Source organism: Dreissena polymorpha, chromosome 4 (genome assembly GCF_020536995.1).
Source record: "Dreissena polymorpha isolate Duluth1 chromosome 4, UMN_Dpol_1.0, whole genome shotgun sequence".
Classification (NCBI taxonomy): Eukaryota; Metazoa; Mollusca; class Bivalvia; order Myida; family Dreissenidae; genus Dreissena; species Dreissena polymorpha.
In genome coordinates this window covers 19,981,514-19,996,923 of record NC_068358.1, presented here as the reverse complement: position 1 = coordinate 19,996,923, position 15,410 = coordinate 19,981,514, and the positions used below count along the sequence as shown (strand labels likewise).

Sequence of the window (15,410 nt, the reverse complement as noted above, 5' to 3'; positions counted from 1 at the left end):
GTGCATCGATTTTCACTTGCGTATGCGTAAACGTCTCGTGCATTTTGTATTGCTTCGCCTTTCATGACTGCAATGTCTTATTGACGTTTCAGCAACCCTCCTGCTGCGTCTTGTGGTCCCTTCGAATGGATTGTTTCGAAGAAATTCCTGGTAAATTGTTTAAAACCATGCTTCTCACAAATGCGTGTTGAGACGCCCATGCACGTCTTACTTTTGTATTGACAAGAACATCGATCCGTAAACTCTGTCATTTCGTCTACCGGGTACCCTACATAGTCTAGATGTTCTTCTTTGTACTGGACTCTAGATACAAAATAGTGATCATGGACATTGTCAGGACTAATGGAGTACATTATTTCTGAAATGATATCGTTCTCGTTCATGTGATCGAATTCGAGGACTGCGTGCCTGGATATTACAGACACACGAAGCGACACTTCTGTTTTCCCAAAGTATGTAGACTGAAGCTCGTGTTTCTCAATACAGCGGTAATTTTCACTAAAGTCATGAATGACTATACAATGACGCAATGGCAGGTTATTTTTTAATGCTGACAGTTGTTCGTTTTGCCAGTTTGCACTGAGCACTTGTTCTGTATATTTAAACAAAAGTTGCCGAAAGTAATCGAACATTTCTTCACCTGATGAATCCTTTTTCACTAACATTAATTGTTTCTTTTTAACGTTTGCTTTAACTTGTATGCGTACATAATCGTATCGCTCCCACTGTATTTTGCTGGGTTGTGAAAGGTTTTCTTGGAATAACGGGGAGGTATGAACACCGCAGTCGGGACGGGTGCGTCGTATACACTCAATACGGTTATTTGTGGAGTTGGCCGGTTTGGGGCACATCGTTCAATTTACTACGTCCGCCAGATGGTCGTAAACTAGATGTGTTCGTCCATTTTTTTCGGCGTTAGCTGTATACGCCAGCTTTTCACCTTAGCATGACCTTTGTTAGCGTCCAATAGAATTCAAATAAAACTTCCCGCGGCCAAGTACAGATGAAGACACTTCATTGACTGCATTGGCTGATTTGAGAATACGACCAGAACATTGGAAACATGTCCGCGTCTTTGTAACACTGTTTTACTGCGTGTTCAGCATGAAACAATTTTATATCTAATGAAAAGGCTTAATAGATAGAACAGTTTTACACTCAATCTCGACATCAATACAGTTTGTGCGTCCACCTTTTATTTTCAGAAGATCTTCAGCGCGAGAACGTTTGCACTTAAAGGCTATTTTCTCATATTTAGTACTAACTTCGATATTCCTGTCAACATGTTAACACGTTAAAGTATAGAGAGCAGTGGAAGCGAAGACTCACTTTAATGCATTGCATTTCAACTCGCGAGGTATATCGGGTCAATTTGCGGCCACTGTGTGTGAATGTCAGAGTTTACATACAGGTCATCGCTGCGTCTCTACCCTATGTGCTGATCGGAGTTCGCGGCCAGGATAATAATCGTTACATAATAAAGACGCTATAGCGTGAACTAGGTGAACTGCAATTTTCTTTAGACCAGACAGATGTTAAATGAAGATATCCAGCGATATCGTATGGTATGTCAATAATAGATTCTTAATGTGTTTTGCAACAATACCATGATAAATATTATTTTTAATTAATTTAACAAGAATTATGCCACCATATTGACTAATGAATTAAGCATGAGCGCAATGATTCTCGATACTGTTAATCACAGGTGGTTAGCGTGTGGCTATGATATTAATTAGTGAAAACATCATTTTGAATGAAATGTAATCATATTATAACGAAAAATTAACTTTTCTGAAAAAAAAATTCACTATCAAATATCAATTAGTGAAAACATCATTTTGAATGAAAAATAATCATATTATAACGAAAAATTAACTTTTCTGAAAAAAACATTCACTATCAAATATAACCACATGTGCTGTTAATAATCGAATCAAATAGCAACGCCAGACAAACCACTAAAACAGGTTTGTTCGAAGAACGCGCGATTAAATATTTAAAATATATACGGATACTTCGCGTGTGGCCGGTTGACTCATATGTTTTAATTTCACTTCCATTCTTCTTTTGGTTTTCTGTTTTGTATCTATACGTTTATGACCAGCAATATGTAATAATGTAAAATAAGCCGCGAAAACTCCGCGTATCATCCCGTACTGCGTTTGCTGCAGCTAAGAACCGCACAGAAAATACATTCGCTATCTTTGATCTCATTCATTGAAGTCTTTACCCTTCATTAACTGCAACCACAATCAACGCCGTATATCTTTTTTAAAGATATTTCTTGTTCAGTATAACTCCATACATTTCCGAAACAGAAGCCGGGTCTCTACATGCTTTCGACAGCAGCACGTATTTCCGTCTTTTGGCCGAAGGGGAACAACAAAAAAAGGTTTAAGTCTCTCAAATGCTGTTTGGCTTATTTTTATTCCACTGTATCTGTTCTTAAAATCACTGTATATTTTTGAATGGGTTTGTTCCATTATATACACAGGGTGCGATATGTAGGTTTTGTAACCCACCCGTTGCCGCTTTACATCGGCCTTATTCCCTGTTGGTCGAGAACTGGAAGGTGACAACCACCATTCATAAACAAGATGTTTTGTTTCCTCGTCCAATCTGTCACTTCGCACCTTTCTACGTGTTGATGTGTAACATGCCTTTTCAGATGTCAAATAAACATTCCTTTGTGTGTATGCGCCAAACACCCTTGAACGTCGCAAGCCTAGTTGTCTAGCAGTTTGAGAGTGTGATTTAGAATATTTTAAATTATGACCGCTTACACTTGCTGTCAAGACATTTAAAGCAGCTCTTGCTTCATCGCTCCTTCTTTTCTTCAGAGTTGTTATCATACATTTTATGTTTGTGACAATCATGTCATTTATTTTAGACTCTGTCTGAGGAACAGGTTCTTTGATAATTTCAGATAGAACTTTTCTTTGTGACTATGGGGTTCCAGGTATTATATCTCTGATTTTCTTTAAAAGTCGGCATTTCTCCATCCTATTTTTAAAGACGCACACTTGTTCATTTTCATTGACAGTCAATTTAGCCTTGAATTTCTTACTGTACAAACGATTTCTTTCTTTTTCATTTCTTTTTTGTTCGGCCGCATTTGCTCTAGATTTTCTCTTTCTGATTGCTGCAGTAGATGTAGATTTGGCATTTGCGACCGTTTCTTTCCTTTTCCTTGCATTTATTTCTTTAGCATTTTCGTAATAGTATTGCATCTTTTCATTTTTGACTTTGTTTAGATAGTAGGCCATTTCCTTGGACAAACTTTTAAATGTCATCTGTGCACCAAAAAGGAAAAAAATGCAATTATTTAGTGACTAGGAATAATATGTGTCTGAAATATGTGTCGTGTTCTGAGAAAACTGGGCATTATGCATGTGCGTAAAGTGTCATCCCAGATAAGCCTGTGCAGTCCGCACAGGCAATTCAGGGACGACACTTTCCGCCTAAACTGGATTTTCGCTGAGAAGGGACATAATTTAAACGAAAATTCCATAAAAGCGGAAATTGTCGTCCTTGATTAGCCTGTGCGGACTGCACAGACTAATTTGGGATGACAATTTACGCACAAGCATTAGGCCCAGTTTTCGCAGAACACGACACATATTAATTCGTAAATTGTTTGAATAAAGATATTTATATTTTGGTCAAACGTTTAAAAAGAACACTATTGTGATATTCATCCTTAGTCTTCTAGAAAGAAAACAGATGGATGTGACAAGTAAAGGAGTAAAATAGTGACAAGTAAAGGAGTAAAATAGTGACAAGTAAAGGAGTAAAATAGTGACAAGTAAAGGAGTAAAATAGTGACAAGTAAAGGAGTAAAATAGTACTTTACTTTGTATGGTTTGAAATATGCAGAAATAAAAAACATGTATTTTCTATAGATTTATGTACACAAATATTCAATTTTACTTCAAATATGACAACATTACCCTTCATTCCGCTTATGTTTTTTAAGTCAGAGTCTCTTAAAAGCAAAATAAATCTAAACAGAAAATTATTTGAAAAAAATTATTTCCTGGCTTAATAAATCACGATATCCCCTTTACAGTAATGCTATCCAAATTGAATTGACAACGTCGTCTGTTTCAGACGAAACGTCATCCTACTTGTCCCGGTGTAACATTTCCGTTAGATCAACGAATATGATAACCGTTCGGTAACTAGAAATCATCACATAGGTTATTATACATCAAATTAAAGAAAACGAAAAAGCGTTTTTTTAGAGAGTTAATTTTTATTTGTTTGCTTCATATATTTTGTGCATACGTTGTTCTTATAATACACATCAAACATATTTTCGCTTTTTACGCAGTGTGACATCATCACTAGATTACATCAAATGTGTATAAAGTTAACGTATCGTTCGAAAAATACAAAGAAAAATCAATAGCAAAAATTATAATAAAAAGCGTTTTTGCGGAAACATTTTTTTATCAAAAGACAAGTATAACACAACTTAGGTCCCCGCTGTTCGAATATGATTATTTTACGAATACACGCTGTTTATGCTTTAAAAAATAATGATAAAAACGCTCATTAACATTCATTAACACGTTTTCAATTCTCTAGTCGATGGATTTAAATAATTGTGTGTGTGGTATCAAAGTCGTCTCATTTTACTGAAACCCTTACTGTAGATGCTGAATCGCCGTATACATGCACGCGTGCGTAAGATGTACAACATTTGCTGCAGCCATTCTAAACCAGTTACGATTGATTTCAATCTACATCGGCGCCTTTTTATGATCTACATTATCAGTTAGCTCACGCTTTTTACGAGTTTCGTGTGTATTTCATATTCAAGATTTAAAGGGGCCTTTTCACAGATTTCGGCATGTATTGAAGTTTGCCATTGAATGCTTTATATTGATAAATGTAAACATTGGATCTAAAAAGCTCTAGTAAAAAACTAGAATAAAATTAAAGAAAGGAAAAAGTAACCCTCAACTGGGCTCGAACCACTGACCCCTGGAATAAAAGTCTATCGCTTAGACCACTCGACCATCCGTGCTCATACTATAATTGTTGTATTTTATACTTTATATAAGCAATCCTCGTCGTGTCACAAAATTCAACGACAACAACAAAACTCTCCAAATTCTTAAACCGTTTCGCGTTGCAACGCTTTATAATTTTCAGGTTTTTAAATCGTCAAAAGATGCATATAATGGATATTTTAGAGCATGGTAAATGTTCAGTATTACTGTTTCCTCACAAATATCACAACTACAACGAAAATTTGCGAATCGAATTGTAAATTTACCAAAACGTGAAAATATCCCTTTAACTATCCCTTTAACTATGTGCATCATTTAAGCTGCTTGCTTTGCTTTACTTTATGTTCTTATTGTGTGTGTTACATTTATATTTAAAAACGCAAATGGTGTAATCCGCTGCAGATCAATATCTACGTGCAATAAAATGAAGGCATTTAAATGTAGCGTGTTTTTGCTATTGAAAGGCATTTCTGGTGCTTATGAAATATGATCAAAGTCACAGACACGTTGATTGCAAAAGACGTAAGAATTTAGGAGATATTATTGACGCTGTTGTATTTATCAGATTAACTTATATGCATGTATTGCGCAAGGTTTTAAATATTTGTAATTTAAAGGGACCGTCAACCGCTATTGATGAAAAAGAAAAGTTCTAAAAAAACGTATTTTTAGCTCGGCTGTTTTCGGAGAAAACACGAGGTATTGTCATAGCCAGCTCGTCGTGTCCGCCGTCCGTGTCAAGGTTTGTAAAGGGTTTTAAACATTGTCTCTTAAATCAAAGTCCTTCCACCTACAACTTTGAAACTTAATATGTAGATGCATATTGATGAGTTCTACACACCACAACCAGTTTTGGGTCACTAGATCAAAGGTCAAGGTCACTGTGACCTCTAAAAATAATTAAAGAAATAAATAATTCTGACAAGCTTTCGCAGCCGAGCGTGGCACCCGTTATGCGGTGCTCTTGTTTTTACAATAATTAGTTTATATTGATAAAAATATCACGACTGGTATATTACTTGAAAAAAAGTTGTTTAGTTTTTATATTTCAGTATATTCGGCAATAAATTGTACTGGGTACAGGTACCAAGTAAATACCAGTTAACTATAAATAACGCAAGTAGATAGATCATCATCGTCACGTGGTAAACCCAGGGATGCAAATTATACGTGCGTAGTGAATTGTATTTATTATTTATAAAAAATATCAATCTACTAACGTTATTTATAGTGTTTATATCGATATGTCACCTATTTTCGCGATGTACTTTCGATTTCACATCGCGAAATTGTATTACCGAATATACTGAAAATATGAATGTTTTACAAGGAATGGTATATACCAGTCGTGATATTTTATTCAATATAAACTATAAATTGTAAAAAATACGGTATTTTAGAACTTTTCTTTTTTCGTCATTCGCGGTTGTCGGTCCCTTTAAATTGTAAGTAAACTATTAAATTGGCAAAAACATACTCTTTGCAATGTCGATTCTATAACAAAATATCAACAGTGAGTCTCAACAGTAAGTCGGTGACCCTCTGTGTCCAATTTGATTAAAAAATGGTGCGAGAAACAAAGTCTGATTTAATTGACAAGAAAGTAGTGTTCTTTGTTCGGTTTCTTATTTATATAAACGGATATATATCCGTTATCTTTAATAAAATAGGTTTTGAAGAAACTATTAACACGAGACTTTAGTGGTGTTTTTATGAGTTTGAGTTCGGCCTATTTTCAAAAGCTCTGAGTCCTCAATAATTATTAACGTTAAACGTTTGTTAATAACTTAACGTTCGAACAAATAACTGAAAAGTGATCTTGTTTACATACAACTGATTGTCATTTGTATGCTTCACGAAAATTTTCGGTGGAGAATATAGTTGCCTGTTTGTCCTTCCTTACTTCCTTCCGTCACTTTTTTTGGTTACAGTTTCTCAAAGAGCCTTCAATATGTTACCGATCTCTTACATATTTGGCATGTAGTTACCGTACATGGACCTCTTCCTTTTGATGAGGTTTGAGGTCACTGGAATCAAGGTCAAGGTCACCGAGGCTTATACTAGATTTTCTTAAGGTCAAACTTTGGTTACAGTTTCTGATAGCGCCTTCAATATTTGACCGATCTCTTATATATTTGGCATGTAGGCACCTTGCATGGTCCTCTACCTTTTGATGAGGTTTGAGGTCACTGGGGTCATTCCGTACACTGGTAGGATATTTATTCTGGGGGACTTCAATAAGGCAGTCCTAAATAGTCAGAAGTTTGCTACATTTCGAAACCTGATTCCAAGTCCAAGTGTAAGACATGAAGTGTTTTAGACATGGTATTTTATAGTAGACAGGATCAAATCATGACTCATATTCAGCCAGTGTACTTAGTCACCATAGTGTTATTTGGGTTTGAGTTCCATTTTAAAGAAAGAATGAGTGTATACTATTATTGTCATTAATTGTTATTAATACCTGTTTACTTTATTATGAACATAAGGGCAGCATCCTTCGTTTTCAACGATACTTTTTGTTAGAACGAGTCTTCACGGGATATTTTCCAAAATGCACATGATCCCTGTAAAGATATGTAGGCAACACTATTTTGAAATTATTAGTTTCATGCATCAGACCACTTCCACTATATTATGTTGTGTAACGTACATATGGCAATAAAAATGTTAAAACTCTGCTTTTGTAAGAAAAAGAAACGGATTAAATAAAGATCAATGATTTACACATTTAATGCAGAAATAAATTTACATGAAAACAAACACTAGTAGTTTTCTTTCTACAGAAACAAACTTTGATCAGCGTTAATCGGGCAGGAATTCTTTACTACATAAACCCTCAGACCTTTCAAACTTAAGAGGCAGTGTATTCTAGCATGCAGTATACATCAGGCACACCGCTTGATTCTATGTAAGACCAATGGAAACGTGAATCAAATAGACAGAATAGATTAAGTCGTTCGATTGCCTTATTATAAAGTGTACCGTTTTGATTTTAATTGCACTTGGTGCAAATATTTACTGAACAATATGTATGTACATATAGGTGTTATGTTTTGTACAATAAACCATGCTGTCATTGCTATCAATATTAGCCATTAATTATTTTGAATAATAAATAATTAAATTTAAACATACACCAACTGTTTAAAAATGTGTACATAATATAAAACAAAATTATAATCATTCAAATAATATAAAATGACAAACTGTATGCACATCATATCAACATTATTGTAAAAAAAATAATAATCGAAGGTTTTATATAAATGACTTTATTTGTTCTATGCGTCACTTTAATAAAAATATACAACTACTACAATATCAGTTTGTACATTAACATGTGGGCCTCACTTTTCGTAACAATCGTTCATTCTTACAGAAATAAATATGGAAAAACTATATCAAAAATCATATTCATGGTCAAGTTACTCATATCATCTCTTTGCTGCCACGACGTCGCGCAAGCGCCGCGAGATCACGCATTGCTTTATGGAAGACGTACGCGGTCTGAACACGTGCTCGCTATGGTCATCATCTTCTTCTGTGTCTGGATGATCAAGCGCCGTTACAATTGTATGGGTCGTTTTAAACATATTTTTAACCTATATACTAATATTAAATAACAATTTACAGTGTTTTAAATTTAAAATCACTCATATCATCTCCTTGCTTCCACGACGTCGCGCAAGCGCCGTGAGATCACGCGTTGTTTTCATGGAAGAGGTACGCGGTCTGAACACGAGCTCGCTATGTTCATCATCTTCTTCAGTGTCTGGCTGATCAAGCGCCGTCACGCTGGACGCTGACCGGACAGAATAGTTGTCAATGGCGAACTCTGAACTCTCCGTGGACTGTAGATTGGAGTTTGAGGCGATCTCATGACCTCTGTAACGCCGAGATCTGTGAAGACCTTTGATCGTGTCTTGGATGTCGCGGAACTGACGCTTCAATAGGACGTCGTGTTGACGTAGCAGTATCTATTGTGAATAATGTAGTAAACATCATGATTTTGTTTATTTCCGATTTTTAATTGTGATTAATTTTGAGCTAGGTGTGAGCTTTTGCATATATGTCGCTCGGTGTTTCTACATTGAACGTTCAAAGGCGGAGAAATCATACTTTTTATATAATCCCGTGTCGTATTCGAAAGAATATTTAAAATCTAAATGAAATACATTTAGTTGTAAACAAGAACTTTTGTGGAATTTTATTGTTTGCTTGTCTGGCACTTCAAACTGTGAAGTTGATTTTCACCATCCTCATTAAAAATGACTTTAAAATTCTTGTCAGTACTTTTGTATGAACTGAACTCGGCATATGCTATCTCATGATATATAATGTTTTTAATAAATTTACTAGTGTGTTTTGCTAAGGGAACAGAGTTCGCATATATAATATTGACAATCATGTCAAGTACCTTATCTTTAACGACTGGATTTGATTGTCTTGGTCTTATCTTAACACCAACGACATTCACGTTTAATCTGATTTATTACTTCAATTTCGACCTCTCAGAAATGAAATCACACACTTAATTGACGAAACGTTCTATATCTTAAAAAAAAACATTTACTGTAAATGATTCTTCAAAAGAAATTGAATTTTCAAATACTAGTTACATAAGAAAGGTGTTTGACCGTAAAATTGAAATGTTCTTAATTACTCTCATTTTAGGTATCGAAGGCCGTGTATTCATTCTTAAAGTTTTTATCAAATGTTGACGCGAAATGTGAAATTGTCTTGATGTCCGCAATCCTAAGGATTTTATCAAGTATGAAATGTTCCGTCGTTAGTCATTACGCAAGTAGAAAATGACTCGTTGATTACATTAGGAACACACACTCGGCATATATTATACCGATCATTTGTAAACATATTATCATATGCTACAAATATTAGCACTACTAATTTGTAGCACTGCATTATTGACGTAAAAATTTCTGATAAATTTTTTGCAAAATGGTATCGGTCAGTTGAATAACCACAGATTCATTTTTTTTTTTTTTGTAATAACTGGACTTTTGTCGAAGAGTCTATCAACAAAGCCTTTCAAACTAAAGGCGATAAAGCAGGTTAATGAAAACTTTGATTACTGATGAATTATAATAGCCTTAGATTGATATACAAATCTAAATGTGATTCTTGTTAACGCAAGTTATGCCGTATTTACGTATGCCGATGTTTTTCTTGTATGTAATAAATTGCAACGTACCAATTCTTGCTTCAGCCACAAAATCGCATATACCGCGTCTTGCGTGCGGTCGCCATTTGTATCACTCGACGTACGCGCAGTCAACGACTTCCGCTTGCCAGTAGGTGTCATCCGTTCCACGAAATTCTCGTATCGTTTAGGTAATTTAACGATTCCTGGTAAACTTCCGTGACGTAGTGGTATGATTCCGTTCTCAATTGACGCCATCTTGTTTCTGTATTGTAATACTGCAAATTAAAGCGCCCATTACATTACAATCATGTCAGATTAATTCGCTTGATTATCAGTTATAACAGTGAAACAATAGTTTAGAGACGTTTTATGTAGAAGAAATTTCAATATGTAATCTGATAACTTTTAAGCTTTCTAAGTCTTTATATATAATCATATTTTAACGTGATATTCATATTATGAATGTTTATATTATCTGTACACAATAAACTATTGATAATTATTAATAGCATGAACAAATAGTATGTCATACTATCTTGTATAGAACTGCATACGGAACTCGAAAGAAGTTAGTTTCCGGTTAAATCGGAGTGGACAAATAATCCCGGTTTTCACTCTTCTTTTCTTATTAGAAATAGTGTCGTTTATCTGACTGATTTTTAAATAAAATGTTGAAGTCCATGTATTTTTGTATATTCGTAACCTGTATATATTGTTGTTTATCTCCGAGTGTCAACGAGTGTTAATGTTCGATACCAATAATTGGCAATTAAGTAAAAGTTGTTCACACATTGCATTCATGTCAGTCCGTGTTCAATATGCCAATCTTTTAATTTCAAAAATGTATTGCAAACGTTACTTTGTAAATATGTAGAATATTACTCGAAATATATAAATCAATCCTTGAAATCATAATCAGTATACAACTACTGAAGTCGACTTTATCTTGGACATACATTTGCATGGCTATCGATTATTAGCAACTAAAACAAATCGATCTCAGCTGTCAGATTAAGAGCAAGATTAATCAAAGTACTATAAGTACTGGTGGAGCGATTTTTCTCAAATTTTGTGGTCGTAAAAACACTATACACCGTTATGCCAACCAATTAACTTTTTTGAATAAAAAATATCGAATTAAGGAAGGGTGACAGTTATATGTATCATATTTCGTGAAGACAACGTTGTCATGAGGTTTCTATACATCATGTAGATTCAATTATTATTCATATATATATATATATATATATATATATATATATATTTATTTATTTATTTATATATATTCAACTAATTTATTTGCTGGCACATCGACACAGAGAAGGTCATATAGCGACTTTATGGGAACAAACAATACATGTTGATAATGTTCTACTGTTAGAACGGACATATACGAGATTGTTTTGATAACTTGGAAAACATTAACGCAAATTAATTAGCTGCTGTGAAAGTGACAACCACAACATGTATTTCGTGTGTAAGGAAAAAGTTCAAAACTGGCATGAAAAGCACGGGCGCATTGTCATATTAACACTTTGTAGCGCACAGAACATTGAGATGTTTACTTTGCCAGTAAAAAATGTAGTGCGTGGTAATAACATTTTGTCGCCGATATCGCGAACGCAGTTGATTTCTTAAAACGAAAGAACATAAATGCCCTGCATCGGTTAAGTGTAGATAGTTCAGTATTGAACCCATATTTCGTCGCTGTATACACCTTCCAGGAGGACTGCGTGTTACTCGGGTGCTAATGCCACAGTGAAAAGACGTTGACATGGATGCAACGCGCTCATCGAAGCTATTTTGTTCGCGAATGCAGAATCTGGATGCAAAGTGGTTAAATGCAGTAACGGACTACGTTCTTCGGTATACGTATATATTATGTTACCTATGGAGCGAATCGCAGAAGGCAATCACCCCAAAAATTAGAATCATACAAATATTTAAAAAAAAGACCCCTCAAAACATACATATTGCATGGACCTTTAGATATTCCTATGTATGACTACATATGTCAAAATAATATCGTGTGCTAGTGATTACCACGTCGTGAAGTATTAAATACTTTAGATATGTTTGAATTTAATTTCAAACCATATTATTTCTTGATTTCGTTTTACAAAAAGATTGAACTTTGATTGGCAAGTGCAAAGGTTCGCAGTTAATATTCTGTAGTATGACCCTTCAAAAGCTTTAAGTAAATGACAGTTGTTGCCGAGATGATATAAAATTCTTTTAACAATCCGGTTTCTGTAATTTTATAATTTTGCAGACGAAACTTAGTATTATTAAAAAGTAATTTTGATAAATAATACAAATGTACAAAGAATAGCATTTTATATTCTGAAATAGAGAGTTTCAAAGTTTATTGTCTACTCCATGACATGTACAATATAATAATACATAAAACAACACAATTTACAAACATGCATGGCCAATCTTATAGATTTGTAAAAGACATTTAAGTGTGTAATATTACAATATACGCTGTCGCCTGAATTCTCATACCACGGACTCATTGTTGTATCGTTTCATCTCACATTAGTCGGGAAGTTGTTTTGAAGTCAGGAATCGCAGTGTTTTACCTCACTTTGGGGCGATTCCAACATGTGGTTTGAGTTTTTTTATGTATGAATTACTGTTTATCCGAGCTGGTATAGAAAAGAAGAACAAACATAAGTTTTGAGCTGGTTCAAATCATCAAATATAATATGGATATAAAGTGCAGTCACACTAGCAATATAAGGTTTGAGCTTAATGCGGCACAAGCCAAGATATTTTTTAAATAATTTTTAAAGTATTTTTTTATGGCACTGAACCACCGCTTATGTAAGAAAGGTGTGTTGTGTCGAGCGCTTTTTGTTCGCCGTCACATGGTTTGGCTATGGGTTCATAAATGGCCACATGCTATATAAATGTTTCACTCCAGTTGGTTGCAGCTGCCGTTTCATCTTGTTAAATTACACGTTGTTTAATACGTTTCTTTCATTGCTTTACCAATAATAATTTTCAAGTTACGTGCGATAGAGGCTAATTTACAGCTTCGTTTAAAATCGTAGTGTTGTCTATATTTTACGTGTGACACTGACCCAGCAACGCTCAGAATAATTTGTTCTTTCATGTACCTGTCAAACCCTGAGCATTGATAGCTACCTTTGTCGGATAACAAATTAGAGCTGTACTCGATACCAGTCACATCTCTGCCAGGAGTTCCATGTTATCTTGTAATTGCACGTTATCATGTCAACCTGTTTATATAACTAGTAAGGTAGCATTGTTTGCATGGGTCATTTGAAACATAAAATCATTAATTACTTAATCAAAATACTTAATTCCAATTTATTTCAGTGTTTTTATATTTAAAACAATTATATCATTTCTTTGCTACCACGTCTTCGCGCCAGCGCCGCGAGATCTCGCGTTGTTTTCATAGACGACGTGCGCGGTCTGAATTCAAGCTCGCCGTGTTCATCATCCTCTTCCGTGTCCGGTTGGTCAAGCGCCGTCACGCTGGACGCTGACCGAACGGAATAGTTGTCCAAGGCAAACTCTGAACTCTCCGTGGACTGGAGACTGGAATTTGAGGTGATCACGTGACCTCTGTAGCGCCGGGATCTGTGTAGACTGTTGATCGTGTCTTGGATGTCGCAGAACTGCCGCTTCAAAAGGACGTCGTGTTGACGTAGAAGTATCTGGGGTGAATAAATAAATAGTGCTGTGCAAATTCTAAATTCTTAATAAATTATATTTATTTATGAACACAAATACAAAATTGAACAAATATATGCGTCTGTGTGCTGTATATTTTTATACACTAAGAGACTTAAAAATCTTCTTCATTTCTTGCGACATAAACCAGCACATTGATGTTCGGTCTCTTTTGTAGGAATAGTGATATTCTAATTCAATCATTTCAAATGATGCATTCAATGGTGCTACTCTTAATTCTCAAATGCACGTTATTTTCTTGATCTAACGTTAACACCAATAAAAGCATGTACTACTTGTTCAATTCAATTACCAAAGAGTTTAATCCTTTCAAAGACCACGTTGAGCTAACAATGAATGAAAGCGTTTAATTTCTTTAACTAAGCCAGTTAATGTTTGCGTTTTCAAAAGACATTCAAACATATTGAATCGTTATGTTTCTCAAAAAGCGAAAATAAAAGTTGTTAACTCAATCTGGTTTAGAAGATTGCACAGGTGTGACCTTAGAGGGAACAACTTAGTAAGTCGTTGTAGTAATTCGTGGTTACGAATAATTTAACTTGTGGAAACGACTCAGTAAATCGTGGGAACAAATTAACTTACTCGGCTAAAAGACATTATCATTCAGAATCAACAATGTTTGTTAATAATTAAAAACAACTTTGTTGTACGTAACGACATTAACCACTCAAAATATTATATTGTTTACCGCTTGTTTCAAAATTACAGGAATTTACGTTTTTAATGCTGTTTAAACTTCAAATTTTAAAAATTTCTTATTATGTCCTTACCACTAGTAAAATACATCGTTCCCACAAATTACTTAATCGTTCAAACGCGTGTGCGATATTGTTCCAACTGGTTACTAAGCCGTTCACACGAGTAAGCGATGTCGTTTTTACAGTTAACAACTTTCTGAGAACGACGAAAATAAAACGTTAATGTAACTTCCACTTTACCTTAAAATAATGTTACTATTATCTCAAAATACATAGCAGCATTAAACACACGAAAAGACGGACATAAAACCAATATCAATTAACCATCATTGAAATAGTATGCTCTCAGTGCGGAATGATTTAATTCATTTTTCTTCATTGCAAGTCTGACTTTCCAGCTAAACATTTAGATATCTTAAACTCTGACAGTTCACAGGTTCTGTAATCTTAATCACAGTCTACAATTTCGTTTCCAACTTACGGTGAAATAGTCGCAGGTAAAAACGCCGTATGGTGCAATATTTTTCCAGTCTAATGTCTACTATAAAATATGGCAAATCTGGTGGAATGAGAAAAACAAGTTTGTCCAATATATACTTATCACTATTCAATACAGTTTGATACTAGATCGATTATATAGTTAAAATTAAACAAACTGAATTTACAGATGATGAGTGCGCTTGAGATCAACATTATGAATATGACTGACAGTGTTTAAGTGACTGAACCTACAATCTATTCAAAGATTGCAAGGCTTTTTCTGAACTCAATAGGTACAATACTAGTAAAACATAA

General features: G+C 34.6%; 1 protein-coding gene across 2 annotated transcripts in view; it reads right to left on the bottom strand.

Annotated features, from left to right (window-relative positions):
- Nucleotides 1-7,738: 7,738 nt before the first annotated feature.
- LOC127879559 (uncharacterized) overlaps nt 7,739-15,410 on the bottom strand; it is a 17,209-nt gene continuing 9,537 nt past the window's right edge. The window contains exons 2-3 of one of the 2 annotated variants that reach the window (XM_052426484.1): nt 10,237-10,463; nt 7,739-9,001 (exon numbers count right to left, since the gene is read on the bottom strand). In XM_052426484.1, the coding sequence (XP_052282444.1) occupies nt 8,678-9,001; nt 10,237-10,443 (531 nt within the window). In that variant the 5' untranslated portion in view covers nt 10,444-10,463 and the 3' untranslated portion in view covers nt 7,739-8,677. Of the gene's footprint in view, nt 9,002-10,236; nt 10,464-12,539; nt 13,881-15,410 lie in introns of those variants that run through there. The other variant, XM_052426483.1, reaches the window with a different exon arrangement.